This window comes from Rhinolophus sinicus, chromosome 15 (genome assembly GCF_057876585.1).
Source record: "Rhinolophus sinicus isolate RSI-liver-muscle chromosome 15, RSI-T2T, whole genome shotgun sequence".
Classification (NCBI taxonomy): domain Eukaryota; kingdom Metazoa; phylum Chordata; class Mammalia; order Chiroptera; family Rhinolophidae; genus Rhinolophus; species Rhinolophus sinicus.
The window spans coordinates 41,904,915-41,922,197 of NC_142515.1; the positions used below are offsets into that span (position 1 = coordinate 41,904,915).

Here is a 17,283-nt window from a genome sequence, read left to right on the forward strand (position 1 = left end):
TTAGCCCAGGGACCCTGCACGGCAGGAGTTTGCCTCTATTCCCCTGGGTGTCGGTGTCTCAAGTCTTACATCTGCTCTGTGATTGATGGAGCCTTGAATCCACGTTATTACTCTCTCACAAGCAGAAATCAAACAGGCTATTAACTACATTACTTCAAAGAACTGTTTCAATACAATCTCCTTATCTTAATTGAAACTTTCTTTGTATGGATATTTGCTACACAGATAATTTACAGGTGCTTATCAAGCATTATATTAAAGAGGTAAAATAGAGGGTGTTTGTTGTTGTTTTGTTGTTGTTGTTGTTTTATAAACACACACCATTGTAATCTATAATTTTAAAAGCTATTTACAGGATTGGACCAGAGGTTTGATTTATTAGATTTTATTATGTTCATGGGGAAGGTGGTGGTGGTGCTGCACAAAGAGAAGCAAGACACCCCTGTGATTCAGTTTTGAAATTTAGCATTCATCTGATTACAAGACTGCAGATATTCAAAAATATTCAGACCTAGATCCCTGCAATTATTAACATCACAAAAACCTTATCGGAGTTTACGAGAAGAGACATTACGCAGCATGCAGCCCAGTTCAGCACCTACCTTGAAGAGACAGAAACAGGGTTTCTAATTAGATGAAGTCCCTTACAGACTTAGAGACTTAGAGCACCAAAAACAGAAGTTGCTTAGACGCTGTAAAGAGCTGTGTATGTTTTGAGAGATTTAATATACAATTGAGGGATACCCTCAGGCATTCTGTTGAGGTTTCCTGCATAAATGCTGCTGCCTTGGTCATACAGGAAACTGACTCAGTGTCGATCTTTTATATATGATCTTGTCAAAATACTGCTCAACTTTTTAAATATAGGATTACTTGAAGTGGATAGAGATATATTTACGCTAACAGGACAGACTAACTGAAGCCTTAGGCATCTCTCATGTATTTTAAAAGAATATGTAAAATGCCCTTCAGTCAAGTCCATTCATATGTAAAAAAATGAACAAAATGGGTTATTCTAATCAAATGTCTGCAGTATGCATCATAAAATCAAAGAGAGAGAGAAAGCGGGAGAGCTGTAATTTCTCTTTGTAACCCATGTTTATAAAATAGAAAGATCAGATGAAATTTCAAGGAAGATAATTAAAGAGTGATGTACAAGTCATAATTTGGCTAATGCAAAAGCTGGGAGACTGCGAATTGTTATATTGTCCTCCTTCATGCTACAGAGTTGTGATATTACTTTAAATTATTTAAATAGTTTTCGACATCTTTCAAAATACCGGCTGTTTGGCATGGGCTTTTATTACTTATTGTAATTGGAGGATCTGCCATTTTCTTTCGTTTATCTCTCTGTGTGTATAGAAACGAGATAGATCTTGCCTTTTATTACTTCCCCATGTTCTGAATCAAAAATGTGGTTTAGATAATGTTAAGTGCCCTAATTCTTACTGCAGCGGACGCAGACGTTATGAAAAAGCATAAAAATACAGAGGGTCTTTCCACCTCAAGTCACTGAATATGAGGCATTTGTGCTCTGTCGGGTGTATTAACTTCAGCCATGTGAATATAATTTTCATTAAAGTAATCCTGTTTCAACTAGATGCTGTGACTAGAGGTGAAACGTTGCGAAAGCGTTAAAAATAGCTTACTAGTAATTTCAACATCCTGTAATTTTATCACAGATCAAGTTTCAACTGTCATACTATACAGACCTTATTCCCCATATAGTACATGTTTACTTTTTTAGCATGCCAGACCCACTTTGGAAAGATTGGTGCCAATATAATAAAATCATCGGGGGCGGAGGGGTGCTGGAAGGAGTGGGAGGAGAGCGGGGAAGGGGGTGAGGGAGCGTGGGGGAAGCGAGTACACCATTTTACATCAACACTGCGAAAATGCAATCTAGCCTGGCGGAGGACCGGCAGCTGGGTCGGAGCGAGCGAGGGCTTTGCAGTCTCTGCCTGTTCCTTGTTCTGTCGCTCTTAAGTTTCTCTGTGTTTGCATAATAGCCGTGCATGCAAACCTCGCAATGCTCCAGGGCTCCAGAACAATAAATATACACATTTAAAGCGTTTATTGTCTTACGGTTCATGCCCCCGGTTTTCAACAGCTTAATTTCTGGTTGTATTTAACTAGTTTGCAAATGGATTTTTTCAGTTTCAAACTATTATTGAGGAAGCTCCCCTCCCTTTTTTGGCGGGGGAGGGGTTGGGGGTGGGGTAGAAGTCGGTATATTATTCCTGTAGCGCTGGGTTATATAAACACATTATCATTTGAGAGCGCCCTTGGCGTCCATCAGCATTGTAAACACGTACTAGTGTATATACTTCAAAATTAAAGAATGCACACGCAGAACCGGGAGTCTGAATTCATATTCCGAGCAGACTCGCTGCTCGCATTTATTGATTTATCATGCATCGTTTATTGTTCCAGTCCCTAAATGCAGTCGCTGTCTGTTCAATATTGTTTGCAAAATCCCGAGATGTGTGTGCACTGCTCACTTGTCTTTCTGTTCTTTTATTTATTTATTTATTTATTTGCTGAGTATTTTTTTGCGAAGCGAACAAATGCATTAATATTTATATGTTTATATAATCGATAACCCACTTTTCCCTTCCATGTAAATAGGCATCAAAAGATAATTTAACAGATTAGTTCTCGAAAACATGGCAGTGAGGAAGCGTAATTTAACTATCAAACAAATCTACATGTCTAATAACAGCAAATCTGCTAAGGAGCATTAGAAAGAGGAGCAGCGCCCCGGAATCTCTGCAGGAAATGTTCTTTATATTAGACATATACAAGCAGGTCCTGTCAGATGCACAGCTGAGCTCTCCAGTTCTCGTCTCCTCCAAAAATCTCATCAGACGACACTCCTAGACAAGGGAGATTGGGAAGAGGGAGACCTCATCGTCATACAGTTTTAGGGTGGATTTTATTTTTACAAACCTTCCTATATGTTTTTTGCCTTGATCCATCAGCTTCCCGCCGAGATCGGACGGAGCCTTTCTCCCGGTTATGAATTTGATCAACCCACATTTGGAAGGAAACCTACACAGTTTTGACAGACGCTAAAAATTGAGTCGTCAGAGAAATATTAGGACATATTTTTAATCATTTTCATGTCGAAGGAGAGGCAAGAACTCAGTTTTATATTGAGACATTACGCCAGCTGAAGACAGAGAATGTTTTTCCCTGCCAGGACCTGATGCAATCCATTCAAGCCAACAAGTTTGGAGAGAATGTTGAGTTCAATCAATTCAGAACGTCGAGATGGAGCCCAACTCACTCCAGGTATTTCGCTCTCCTCCGCTCTTCCGATCCCAGCACCCCCCGGCACCCCCCAGCCCCCCAGCTCACCCACACCTCTGAACCCACCCACACCCCCCACAAACTTTTCACCAAACTTTTACCCTCTGCATCCCCCAAAATAATTTTTATTGTTTAAAAAAATCCCTGCACTGATCATACATACATAATGTAATTTTACCGCCTCAGATGGAGAGGTGGCGGTGGGGCGGGGGGGGGGGGGGGGGCGAAGTTTTTTTTTTTTTTTTTAAGGGAGGCAGAAAATTTGTGGGCTCTATTATTTTTCCACCCAGCTTTATATCTGTTGGCTCTTCTGTATTAAGAGTGTGGATGTCTGTGTGTAAATGTGTCTGGGAAATAGATGTTTGTGCTCTGATGGCTACATTATTTATTTGGTGCTTTTTTTTCCCCTGCAGTGGGTCGGCTCACCGTGTGGCTTGCACGGACCTTACATTTTCTACAAGGCTTTTCAATTCCACCTTGAAGGCAAACCAAGAATTTTGTCCCTTGGCGACTTTTTCTTTGTAAGATGTACGCCAAAGGATCCGATTTGCATAGCGGAGCTCCAGCTGTTGTGGGAAGAGAGAACCAGCCGGCAACTTTTATCCAGCTCTAAACTTTATTTCCTCCCAGAAGACACTCCCCAGGGCAGAAATAGCGACCATGGCGAGGTGGTAAACTTATATATCCCTCTCTTCTTTCTTTATTATTTTTTTTCCCTAGTAATGCTTATTACAGGGCAAGCTTGAAAATACTGTATTCACTTCTGCAGGCGAACAGGATCGACTCCTTTTTTAAAGGGGTAGCGCCACTAGCTGGGGCTCGAGTATTTTGCCATTGTCAGAGTTTGGCTGTCAGCTTTACAAAGAGGATCCAACTGCTGATTTTAGTCAAGATCAAATAACTTGTTCGAGAAGGGTTTTGTTCAAGGGTGTGTGTGTGTGTGTGTGTGTGTGAGAGAGAGAGAGAGAGAGAGAGAGAGAGAGAGAGAGAGAGAGAGAGAGAGAGAGAGAGAGAGAGAGAGAAGAGGAGAGGAGAGATCGTTCGCTTTCCTGCTACTGCCCCTTGAACATCACATGCTTTTTATATATTTTGCCTTTTGAAAATTTACCTTGGCCTCTGGCTCGTTCGGGGCTGGGTGAATTTCCTTCGGTGGGTTTCGATATTGTTCACGTTTTGTTTTTTTTTTAAGTAAGTATTTGATATGTTTAAGAGGGCGGAAATTACGAAATGGAGGCAGAGTGAGATCAAAAGCTATTGAGTTGGCAAAGACGTGTTGAATAAAGTGATAAATGACAGGTACTGGAATAATACATTCAAATAACTTGCAGATCTGCCCGGGCGGATTTCAAAGCGGTCGTGTAACCGGCACAAACACGTTAAGCATTAACAACTATCTCTCGCCCCCACCCCCTCCCCCTCGGACAAGCCATTTGATGTTCTAGTTTTCAATTACTCCACTGCAAGTGGACGTCTTCCAGCGCGATCTTTGGGGATGTGTGGGACGAGAACCGGGAAGGAAAGGGCAGAGGGGTGTGTGCTCGCCCACTGGCCTTTCGGTCCGGAGTCCTCCGTGCCCAGACAGCGCTCCGGGGGAGGGTGGGGAGGGACCGAGCCTCCCCGGCACGTTTCTGGGCGGCCGCGGGGGCGCTCGCCGCGCTCCCGGGAGGACGCCCGAGGTGAGCCCGCTGTCACCGGGCGCCGGGGCGGCCGCCTCCCTTCGCCTCTGTCATTTCTTGTGTGACCGCAGTTCTGCGGGCTCCTCTTGTCAGCTGACCGACCTCAGAGCCGTGGTACCTACGGGGGAACTATTTTGGGGAGGCAGTGCCCACGGCGCGGCAGGGAGGGAGGGCGTAATGCCTCCTGGCAAGGCTTTGTGTTGCCCAGGCGAGAGCAGGGTAATTAAACACTTTTGAGGGCAGCTAGCTCTGTGCCAGGCTCTCGAGCTTTCGAGGTAGGTGTAAGGATCTTTTTGTTAAATGAATGGTTCCCGGTTTAACTCATCCCGGAGCTTGGAGCTTCCTGCCAGTCCTTCCAGAATTCCTTGGTCTGATGGAGTTGATTGTATTAATACTTTGGCACCGCTAGTTCACTCCCTCTCCCCAGGATCGAATTACCCACCAGTGGTCTTTGCCGGTCAATTACAGGAGTTCGTCGAAACGTTCGCCCTCGGATCTGCCTCTTCGGAAATAAGCCCCGCCCTCCTCCCCGAACACCTCTCCCCCTTACCCCCCTCAGCCTCCCCCGCCAGCTTTGGGTTTTAAATGTTCACATTTCCCGACGTCTGCCTGCAATTTTACAAAGGTGGTGTTTGGAAATACTGTGAAAAATCCTGCAACCTACCAACAGGTTGAGCTCTTTCCCCCTCCCGAGATCTCCCTCGGCCCCCTCCCCCGACCCAACTTTCCTGCGCAGCTGTCTTCCTCCTCCTCCCCCTCCTGATTTCTTATTATTTGCTTTTCAAATTTATTACTTCAACATGGCCTGTGATCTGGAAAAGGGAAGGATTAAATATCCAGAAAAGAGCTGGTGCCTAATAGACTTCTGACTAAACCCAGAAGGAAATTATCCAGTGTTTTATGGGATATTTTGTGGTCACTCTCTTTTTTTTTTTTTTTGAGTTGAAACTGGAATATTTTTAAAGACCCCGAATTGACCCCACTTAGACCAGTTTTAATTTCTGTTGGTGTAATTAAGTAGTGAATTCTTATTTAAGAATAAAAAACATTAACTGGAGGTTGCATCTGTCAGAACTGCTGATAGTAAATAGATATATTTTTAAATACACCATTTTTAAAAATTGTTCATTGTGGGGAAATGAAAGTGAACCATTTTAATGATCTGTGCATTTTGTCACTACTATATGAGCCATACCTGAGAAAATTAATCTTGCCATTTAAAAGTAAACTCTAGGGGACTTGGGGAGGGAGATGGCTCTATTTATAATCCTCAGCTGCATTTATATCCTCTAATATTATGCATGATTTGTTTTTTAATGCTAACACGGCTGGTAATTAGCTGTATGATTATACTTGTATATTTCATTAGGACTTTGGCTGATGTCATTGTGAATTATTCAGCCATATTAAAACAATTTTCAATTGAGATAATGACACGCCTCAAAATTATGCAAATGCAGGCTGCATTGTGCAAAATAATTATGACAAATGTAAAGCAGGTAGAAAGTTGCCCAATGCAGATCGGTTTTCCACCCTGGTGATGTCATTTTCCCCCTGGCCTAAGTTAGTCTTAGTCATTCATTAGCAGAATAGCAGCAGCAGTCTCCTCTGGAGGAGATCCTACAGAAACCAGCACTTACTGCTGGCACCTAGAGGGGGCAACAGGGCCCTCTCATTAAGAAATTTACTTTGTTTTCACTTACTCCATTAACTTGTTTATATACAGTGAAATGATTTTTATTATTGATTTTAAATAGTTTTGAATGATGCATTTGCCATTTGCAATGTGTAACTGAAAGAGAAAGGTTTCTTGGTGATGTGCACTGTTACTTGGAGAAAATGTTCAGCACATTTAATCAGCCAGTGCAGTTTATTTTAAGTAACCAAATGGAGGTTAATAATTTCTTGATTGAGCTGACATCAGCATCCATTTCGGAAGGACAGTCAGGACCCAGTATGCTTTTTTGGTTTAAGAGAACCAGTCTGTCTTTTTATGATTTCTTGAAGTGTGAAAACGTCAGTTCTAAAAGCAAGAAAATTCTCGTTTTGCGAGATTAGAAATAGCATCCCTGTGTGGTTTGCTATGAGCTCCAAATGCCTTTTTTGGGGAATTTTTTTTATTGACCTTTGCAATAATTATATGAGACTGGATAAGGCAGGAGCTCATATGCCCATTTTACAGATGGAGACAGAGGCTTACAGAGGCTATATGGTTTGTCAAAGGTTGCAAACCAAGGCTAGGACCTAGGTTTTCTTAACCTTTAGGGTTGGTTTATTTTTCCACTGAAACCTATCCTTGAAACCAGAGTTTGAATACATCATATTGTATTCTATAAGGGTATACTAATGTGGGCAGTTCCTTATACATTTTTAAACTATGACCAATGAGTATTGCCAAAAGTCACCGAATATTTAGGTAGCAGAACCATTCTTAGTCTATAAAGTTCACTTAATTCTAGCCAGTGGTGTAGGACAATAACAATTACATTTTAATAACATTAATAATCTTAATAATTTATTATTAGTTTTAATAATTATAATGATTTGCATGCTTATATACTTGTATACTGCTACCTTCACTTCCAGTGGTAGCAACTGCTGTTGAGGAAAAGCATTCCAGAAAGGCACATCTTGATCCTGCAACTTACTATGTGTTTGACCTTGAACAATCATAAACACTCTGAGCCTCAGTTTTTTCAGCAACAAAATGGGAACAATAATAAGGCTGACTATGGATTGTTATGAATAGGAAAAGGCATTGCATGGGCAAAAGTACTTTATAAACTGTAAAGTCCTTAAATAAATGGAAAATAATTATGATTATGGTGGCCTTTATTCTACATATTCTTAATTCGTAAACAATAAACATAATTTTTATGTCTGTATGGAGGTTCCTGGGCCTAATCATGATACTGTTTTAAATTATCATGAAAGTGAATAGCAGGGCCATATGCAAGGAGTTAAGTGTCTTCAGTAATTACCCACAATTGCCACATTCAGCCAGTAGCTCTTCAGAGGAGGAAAATGGCAAAGTAGGCGGGTAATTGGTTCTGTTACTGGGTAACTTCTGATTACATTCATTTTCAAATTGCCAAGTGCTTAATCTACTGGCAATATACCCTCTTAAAATAGGTGAATGTGCAAGCATGGATTTCAGCCTGATGGGCCACGAGCTAGATTCTACAAGATTTGCTGGTCGCCTGCAACTGAGTGTAGATGGGTAAACTAATGATGTTAGGGAGTCAAGATCAAGAACATCTGGGCATTACAGACTCTAGCATGCAGGCAGGATTTCTAAAAGTAATTTGACTATCACCAGCCTCACCGTCAGTTAAAAATAGTTAAAAATGCATATTCCGGAACCCCTATTGAAATTAGTTCAGTTAAACTCAGGAATTGGGGTCCAGGATTCTTCACTTTAAACCTTTTAAACAGTCTTGTTCTAACTCTGTGATCTTGGGCAAGTTTTAAACTGTGCCTCAGTTTTCTCATCTGTAAAATGGGAATATAGTACTTACTTCCTAGGATTATTTTAAGGATTAAATGAGTTGATACATGTCAAATCCTTACAACAGAGGTTGGCACATAGTAGATTCTTCAATAATGGTTGACTCATTATTATCATTAATATTAGTATTACTGTTCTCATTGAAGTTTGAAATCACTACTATGGGCCCTCCCAAAGAAAGCTTTTCTCTGTGAGAAGGTGGAATCTAGGTTAGTTTGCAAAAATATATAGCCAATTCAAGTCCCCCCAAATCAGGCTGGCTTTCATCTATATGGTGGATTTAGCTGTGTCACCAAAAGAAAAGGTTAATTCAGGACTTAACATTTTTAGTATTGAAGTATGTCGTCAACTGAATTGGCAGGATTTTTTAAAAGATTGCCTGATTGTATCACATCTGGGGTTAGGCAGACACATGAAATCTAGGAGGTGCTAGGTTGACCTTGCTTTATCTGTGGATGGCCACTCACTCTCTGGTCTGTATCCATGAGCTGATTTTTTGGAAATTTCTGAGCCTCTTCAGTGACCTCACAAGTCTTGGATAATTTCTTTAACTTTTCTGAGCCTCAGTTTCCTCATCTGTAAAGTGAATTTAATGATCTCTACTTTGCCAAGAGAATTAGAAATAATCATGAAAAGGGCCTGACAACTAACATAGTACTTATATAGGACAGCTCAGCAAATTATGGATGTAGTTATAATAGTTATTATTTATTTTTAGTTGTGATCTTAAGCTAACAGAAGGAATATCTTTACTCTCTGGCTGGCCCTTTAGAACTAGGGGGCGAACTAATGAATTATATGGAGAGAGTTTATTGGACAGTGACAAACATTAGCACAGTAAGACCTGAGGGTCAAATCTGGCCCACTCTCTGTTTTCATAAATAAAGTTTTATTGGAACATAGTCAGACTCTTTTGTTTATGTATTGTTTATAGCTCCCCTCAGACTACAAAGGCAGAGTCAAGTAGTTGTGACAGTGACCATATGACCCATACAGTGGAAAATACTTACTATTTGGCCCTTTATAGAAAAAGTTTGCTGACGTATAGGGTCTATCCAAAACAAGCAATGTAACTGTGTACTTTTTTCTTACATGGGTTTGGAGCAACATCTGGTAATTTAAGAAATAATTTAACATTGCTATGTCAAAAACATTTACATATATTATACAAAACTCTATTTCAACGTTGAGTCTAGGATGTTAAAATTTGAGAATCAGTAGAATATGTGCTAAGTTGTATTTTATGTGGTTACGATCCTAACTCATCCAATGTTGGTATCATTTTTCTTGGGTTAATCAAAAACTACTTGTTGAGAACTAACTATGTGCTCAGCACTCTGCTAGGAGCAGAAATGGATAAAATACATACAATTCATGGTGTGGTCCTTTTTTCTCAAGAAGCTTATCAGTCTTGATAGATGAGACCAACACGTGTTTTTAAAAATACAAAAACATAAGACGCTATATAGCACATCGGTGAATTGTGCTGACAATAAATGCAATATGTCTTCAAAGGAGAGCTCACTAACTTTATGCTTTTCTAAAAAGAATTCATTCAACTCCTCAGGTGTTGAGTGAAGACCTACTATGTGCTGGGCAGTGGGTTACAGAGATAAAGGAGAATGACTCTATCCCTCAAAGAACTCATAGTCTATCCTCATAGACCCTGGTCACAGAAAAGCTGTTAAACTCTGTTCCCAAGTTAAACGGGGAAATTAACTAAGGTCACTATTTATTTGTAGCCTGTCATGATCTTTCTGGAAAACTAGAAAGTACTATCTTCATCTTTGAAGTGTCACTCATTCCATGCATATTTATAGAGCACCTACTTTGTGCCAAAGCCTGTTCTAGGCCCTGGGGTTACAGCAGTGAACCAGACAGACAAGAATCCATGCCCTCAGGGAGCTTACAGTAGAATGGTTGCTTTTAACCTCCCCTGTACTTTGCACATTGTGCCTTATATAATGGTTGTCCCCGTGCTTTGCCTTGTCACCCTGCCTTCCCCCTCTCTATTATAGTGCTGTTTTCAGGAGCAGAGGGTTGCGCCTTACTCACCTCTGGGTCCCTCCACAGTATTCAGTGCTACTCACTAAGTATTTATTGAATGACTGAATGACATAATTAAAATGCCTTCTTTCCCACAACCTGCTTTCTTTAAGTTTGTCCCAATTTCTTTCTGGCAAAGAGCCTATGATCAGTCATTCTCACATGTGGGCCAGTTCCAACACCTCATCTCACACTTTTTCTTTCTCTTCTAAAATCCATAGTCATTTTGTACCATAGGATGTGAAAAAAACAAAAAGTGTAAAGGTTTTGTTTTTTTTAAGAGCCCACCGAAGAAATTAGTGAATATTTGGGACTGAACAATCAGGCTAGAGCCAGCATCTGTATCTCTGAGTGCTCTTCCAGTCTTCAGCCATCAGCCCATAGAGAGATAGGGCTTGGGATGGCAATCTGTGCAAAGACTAGACTTTAGGGAAGAAGAGTCAGTCCTCACCTGGGCGTTGGTTGGCAGTTCCTGCAAGCTAGCATGTTCTTCAGGCTGATGATCTTAAACTAGGCCACATGTTTCATAGTGAGTCAAAATTGTAAGCAATTAAAACCTCTCTTGACATTTAGAATGTCAGACACATACCGGTACTAAGGAAATGTTATTTTTATGAAGTACATGAGTCCATACATGTAAATACTTCGTTATTAATTATTAATAAAGCATACCACTGTTCATAGTGTCATCTAGTGATACATGACTCCAGCTCATTTATCAAAGTCTAGTTTTAACCAATATCCAGAATATAATTGCTTGAATCAAATGCATTTGCTTGTCACTTTTTTTTTATAGCCAGGGTAGCTGGACACTTGCCATCTTCTACTCAGAATAATATTGTAGCTAGTGATTACCCGTTGGCTTGGCTTTTAAAGAAATTTAAAACAAATTGATCGATTGTTAGTTTAAGGATTCATCTGCCTCTCACAAATGTGGTCATGGATTCCTGCATTTCTTGAAAAATCTGCTGCTGTACCCTTGCGCAAGGATGTCTTTTTGCCGCCACACTGAGATTTTTCTCTGTCTTACTGGGGATTAGAACCTGGGTCTTAGCCTTCAGAAAGCATAGCTCACATCCGGAACTGTGAGTATTGACAACACGTTTCAAACATACAGATGATGATGATGATTGAAATGGTTCTTTAGAATCATGCTAATGGCATCAATCCCCAGCACACACTTGGGTAAATTAATTCTGCTTTTAAAATCAGATGCACTGTTAGCAGTGTTAAAGATGGATATTTGACATTTATCATGCAGACGAAGACGGGTGGTTTAATTACATGAATTTTCTGTAGAATCTTTATGGCTGTATAAATAGATGCACAGTGGCATGTGGCCTTGTACACGTGACCATCAAGTTCATAGTCCTGTCTCCATCCTTGAGCTACAGTGAGAAAAACGGGGGAGAGGCCACGTGTTGCTTGTTAGTCTAGTGGTCCCATAAACATCCTTCCCCCTACCTTTCCTTTCTCATGACGCCAAGCACAGCCCGGCTGGGAAACATACCCCCTCCTCCTCATAGTTGAGTTCCAAGCCTGATCAGTGGCACTAAACATTAAACTCTTGTCTTTGAGAATAATAGGCTTTGCTTTCTATACCCTCAAGCATGTTGAACTACTGTGCAGGCTGGAAAATAAAAATGTTCTAATTGTGTCTTTTAAATAAGCATAGGAGTGAATTAATTAGACCATATTTTGTCTTTAGTTGCTTAGTTACACAATAGTATTCCTGAGCACGAGTAAGATAAATTGGCTCTTTTTGTGCTGCCTGTCCCTTAATCATAATTACTGTATTGCTTAGGAGAGTAAAGCATACATAGATTTTGAATTTTTTATTAATAGTCAAAAATATGCATATGATATATAAAGTATATGTTGTTCAACCTGTTTTATATGCTTTTATGTGGGAAGAAGTTTTATTGTGGTGGTAACATTTGCATTAGTGGCTCAAAGATGTAGTTCTGGGAAATACATAATTGAAATGTTTTTGAATTGCTTTTTCTGGCCTTTTCAATCTTATTCAAAATAATAGTGCCTCCAGTCCTGGAGCAGTCATTCTCATTTGATTTAACATCTTTCTTTGCAGTGCACGCACAGCGCCCAGTTTTAACCCTGTAAAGCCTAGATGAGGTTCTGTGATTCATAGGCCTCAGATATTATGCCTTATGTTTTTGGGCTCTCACTGTCTGGGGTGTGGGAACAGTGCGGGTACAGAGCGCCTGCATCCTGCAGCCATTACTCCAGTGCCCTTTACCTTTGGCACACTTCCATATTCCATGCAGAATCCGGGGTTAGAGATCATAAGAGTTTGTTTCAGCTTGTCTTTTGGGGTCTTGCAAAATGGGATGTTGCTACTGGAACTTGGGTTTCTAGCCCCCTACCCCCACCCTCCACTCCACCAAGGAGGGGAGCAAGAGTTAGACAGCTTGATATAGTTATTGAACAATGGGAGAGTCTGGCTTAAGACCCGGGATGCATGCTGGGTAAATGTATGTGAAAATTGACCCCATTGTTCTGTTGTATTTGAAAAGCAAGTAAATTATTTACAGATATTTGCTAATTAAAGCACATGTTGTTTTACCAGCACAAAAGAGCACAGCATAACTGAAGACAAAGAACTAAGTGTGAATAATTTAAACTTGCTAATTCTGTATATTTTTGTTAAGGGAGGAATAGGTTTTAAAAACATGTATATATATACATACATATGAAAGTGTATGTATATGTGTTTACAGATATGTATGTATGGGTTTTTTGTGGGTTTTTTTTTTTCAAAATCCCTGCTAAGGAAGCCTTACATGCTATAGACATAACAGGCCAAGTTACCATCCAGTTACTTGTTACTAGGCTGGCCCCAAGCTCCCAATGGAACATCGGAGATGAAAATTGTTTTGACAGAATACTCTTTTCCCTTTTGTCCAAGCTTTGCTTGCCTCATCTAGTTTGAACTCAGCTCCGAGTACCACTGGAAAAGAAGCAAACTACCTAGATATTGTACCAGAGAATAAAAATGTTCTCCCTCATTTTATCATCCTCATGTTTTCCTCAGTGACAGGCTCAGGTTTAGTTGTTTTTTTCTTCTCTAACTACCCAACTTCGGCTGGCTTTGTTCTGGTTGGAAATTTGCATTATGGAGTAAAGGGCAGTGACATGCCCTGAAGTAGTCTGATGTACGGAAAGTTGCTGATAATGTTCTCAGAGACTTCTTAGCTGGAAAATTGTCCTAAGCATAGCTGCAATTGGCCCCTCTGGCTCTGCCATCTGCATAGGCACATTTGGTTTTAGGCATGACTGGCCAGAAATTCTTTGGCATTTTTGGTCAGTGTGATAAAGGGAAATTACAGGGACCTATGACGGGTTGCCTGATCTTGTAGGGAAGGTCTATGGAGGCATTTTGAAAGAAGTAACAATTGAACCCAGGTCTAAAGACATTCTGGTGAAGATTGGGAAGAGGTCCCTTGGCAAGATGTGGAGGTGGAAGTAGTCTCCCTGCAGCATGATTTCTGGGCTGAGCCTAATCTTGGTGAATCCAGTAAAACAGGCTAGAGATGCCCTCTGATGTCCAATGAAGGCACCTATTGTTCTAGATATCATTGAGACACCTTAAAAGCCTCTTCAGAGCTGATTTACATTGCCTGGCTGTAGAGATTTTTGAAAACAAGGGTCAGCAAGGCCTATAGGCGAAATCTGGCCTGCTGCCTGTTTTGCAAATAAAGTTTTATTGGCACACAGCCACACCCTGTTGTTTACAAATGGTCTCTGGTCACCTTTACACTATAGTTGAGTACACAGAGTTGAGTAGTTTCAACAGAGACTGTATAATGTACAGAGCCTAACATATTTATTATTTGGCGCTTTACAGAAAAGGTTTGCCTGACCCCAGGTCTGAAATGGTATTAATAAAGGTAACAATAAGACTAGATGCTGCCAGCTTCATATGTGACCTTTTACTTATTCCTCATAATAATAATACCACAAGGTAGACTCTGCTGTCTTCTCCATTTTGCAGAAGGACAATCTGAAAGGTTGGGTAACCGGTCCAGGTTTCCAAATTCATTCATCAGGTAAATGACAAAGACTGAATGGGAACTCGAGCTGTCTTGATTCCAAAATACAGATGGCAGAAACCTTGTGCTGTCCTGCTGACAAGAAAGGGAGACAAGGGGCGGTATGAGAAAATGCATGTAAAATTTGTTGATGTTTCCCTTTGTGTAGTAAAACTGCACAGTATTTCCGCACATCCGTATTTCAAGGTTCTATTGAAAAGCCACCTCCTCTGTAACGTCTTCTTCTGACTACCTAGGGGGTAAAGGAACCTCCAGCAGAGGCACATGCGTAAGTGTCCACTGGGCCAGGCAGTTAAGAGGAAGTGAAGTGAACTGGGTCTAGGAGACAATATGATGTTTGAGGGAACTGGTGATCACATGACTGGTCTTACGTTGCTCCTCAGGTCCTGCTGAACATTGCTGCGCAGGAATGCTGTCCAATATTGTCAGACCTTTCCATTTTTCCCGAGAAGTGCCCAAAATACAGATGTTTGTGTGAATGTAGTTGGCAGTTCAATCCAATTGTTAAAAAACAGTCGGTGGGCCAAGCAAAACTTGCCTTCAGTTAGATGTGTCCCACAGGCTGCCACCTTGCAGTCTCTAGAGCAAAGCTTTGGACTATTACAATTTTAAAACTCTCTCATATTTGATCCATTTTTTGTAAATAAAGCAAAAGGAACCTATTGGTGCTAAAGGGGCAGCAAAAAAAGGAGCTGGGGCAGCCAGGTAGACAAAGCCCTCGCCATTCACTCTAGCCAGAGTTCCAGAGTTGGAAGGACAGAAGGAATGGATGTGCAAGGAAAGCTGGGCTCTGTCCTGGAGCCCAAAGTTGGGCCTCCGGGAGAGCACAGGGATTGAGAGGTAGAAAGAAAGAAGTATGTCTGAGGCAGAAGAAGCCATAGGCAAATAGAAAGGAAGGCTATAACAATACTGGATATGGTCTGCATTCAGCAAGAGAGCTGAGACCAGACCTCAGGGAGTCTAGCAGGTCAAGTTTAGAAGATTGGACGTGAATCTACAGGCAGTTCTGATTAATAATTTCACATGTGTTTTTTTCTCTTTCTAGTTAGAATATAAACTCTTCGTCTTGAAGCTTGGTTGAACCAAGTGTGAATGTTTACTCTGCCAGTTAGTAGCTGTATGTCCTCTTGGTCAACTTAATCTCTCTGGAGTCTCAGTTTCTTTATCTGTGAAATGGGTCAATCTTGCTGGGCTGTGAATATCAAATGAGATTTACATGGGCATAGAGAACCAAACCATGTCCTGGCTTATCCCAGGCCTTTAGCTGTTGCTAAAGTTACCGACCCTGCCCTTCGTGGTTAGGGACCAAATTCTAACTTTATTGTCCCACTAAAGTCTGTCATGGTCTTAGATTGTTAATAGTCCCTGATAAGTAATTTATTGGTTGAGTCATTTGGAATGCTAACTATTGTTTGAAAAACAATGGCTATGTAAACTATCAATTTAAGTTGAGCGAAACTTCCTGGTTCTCCATCTGTTCCAAGAGACTTTTCTTGTGTTTCAGTTCAGATTTTTTGATCCCTGTTTGAGGTTTCCGGGGACTGTGACGGGGACACCCTCAAACCCATTCCATTCTGTTCCATTTAGGTCTTAAAGGACCTAGAGGGGGCATCTCTTCCATCAGCCACAACAAAATAAAATGAGATGGGAGGATGGAGTCAAGAGACAAAACCTGCATTTCGGATGTTTGATCTCTGTATGCCAGAGAAAGTTCAACCTGGTGTTTCGTAGCTCCTCCCCTTTCGTGATGCAACCTCCGGGAAACCTGGCATTGATCCGCTAAATGTGCACAACATTGAATGTATTTTGAACACCTTTATTTTCAAAAATCCTCTCCTGTTTCCCATTCTTCAAAACACCCCTAATTTGAACATTTATTTCACCCCCGTTGTCTCTTTCTCGTCCTCCTCTTCTTTGGGTAGTGGTGGCAGGAAGGGTATTCCAGACCAACTCCTTTAAGATGTGTAACTGCCAGGTTCTTTTACAAAGTGAAAAGCATCAGCAAAAGGATATAAAGGGAAAGGGTCCCAGCCAAAATGGCTGGGGGATCTTAGGAGAAGGCACTCAAAATAGACTGCCTGCTGGGCCATTTAAATCCTTTTTGCTTTGGGTTAATCCCACAGTGTATATCAGATTACTAGAATTCAGATGAAAACACTGCGGTAGTACTCAGCCTCTTCACCAAATCATTCCAAATTCGAGTGTACATGGGTTATAAATACAGAAAATAATTGAATTCTGTATGTCTTAAGTGAAATAATCTGTTCCATTCTCTTTCTTGTGAATATTCTCCATAATGGTCTAATTGTGTTTTGTGCTCCTGGCGGCTGAATGTATGTTCAGCAACAATGCATTGGGTTGTACAATATGCATTCCCAACTATCTGGGCAGGCAAAAAAGAATAGTCTAGTAAAATGGCTAAAGATGTTTTTCCTAATGCAAATTGTATGAATCACATAAGTGGTAGTAGTATCTTTTAATATTATTAACAGATTCTGTTTTTATGTCCTTACAGTACAGGTCCTGTTTCGCACTCCACATTTTTGATATAACTAGATCAGTAATTCAATAGACAGCCAAGCAGGTGTTCAAATCGCTGCTGACCCCCAGAATTCCTTAAATGACCCCTTGAAGCAATGGAGTGAAAACATTCTCAGCATGTCAGAATATT

The 17,283-nt window shown here is 40.8% G+C and overlaps 1 protein-coding gene across 1 annotated transcript in view; it reads left to right on the forward strand.

Annotated features, from left to right (window-relative positions):
* The first annotated feature begins 2,653 nt into the window (after window positions 1-2,653).
* ARID5B (AT-rich interaction domain 5B) overlaps window positions 2,654-17,283 on the forward strand; it is a 169,662-nt gene continuing 155,032 nt past the window's right edge. Inside the window, exons 1-2 of the mRNA XM_074339490.2 lie at window positions 2,654-3,294; window positions 3,726-3,980. Of these exons, the coding sequence (XP_074195591.1) occupies window positions 3,274-3,294; window positions 3,726-3,980 (276 nt within the window). The 5' untranslated portion in view covers window positions 2,654-3,273. The remainder of the gene's footprint in view (window positions 3,295-3,725; window positions 3,981-17,283) is intronic.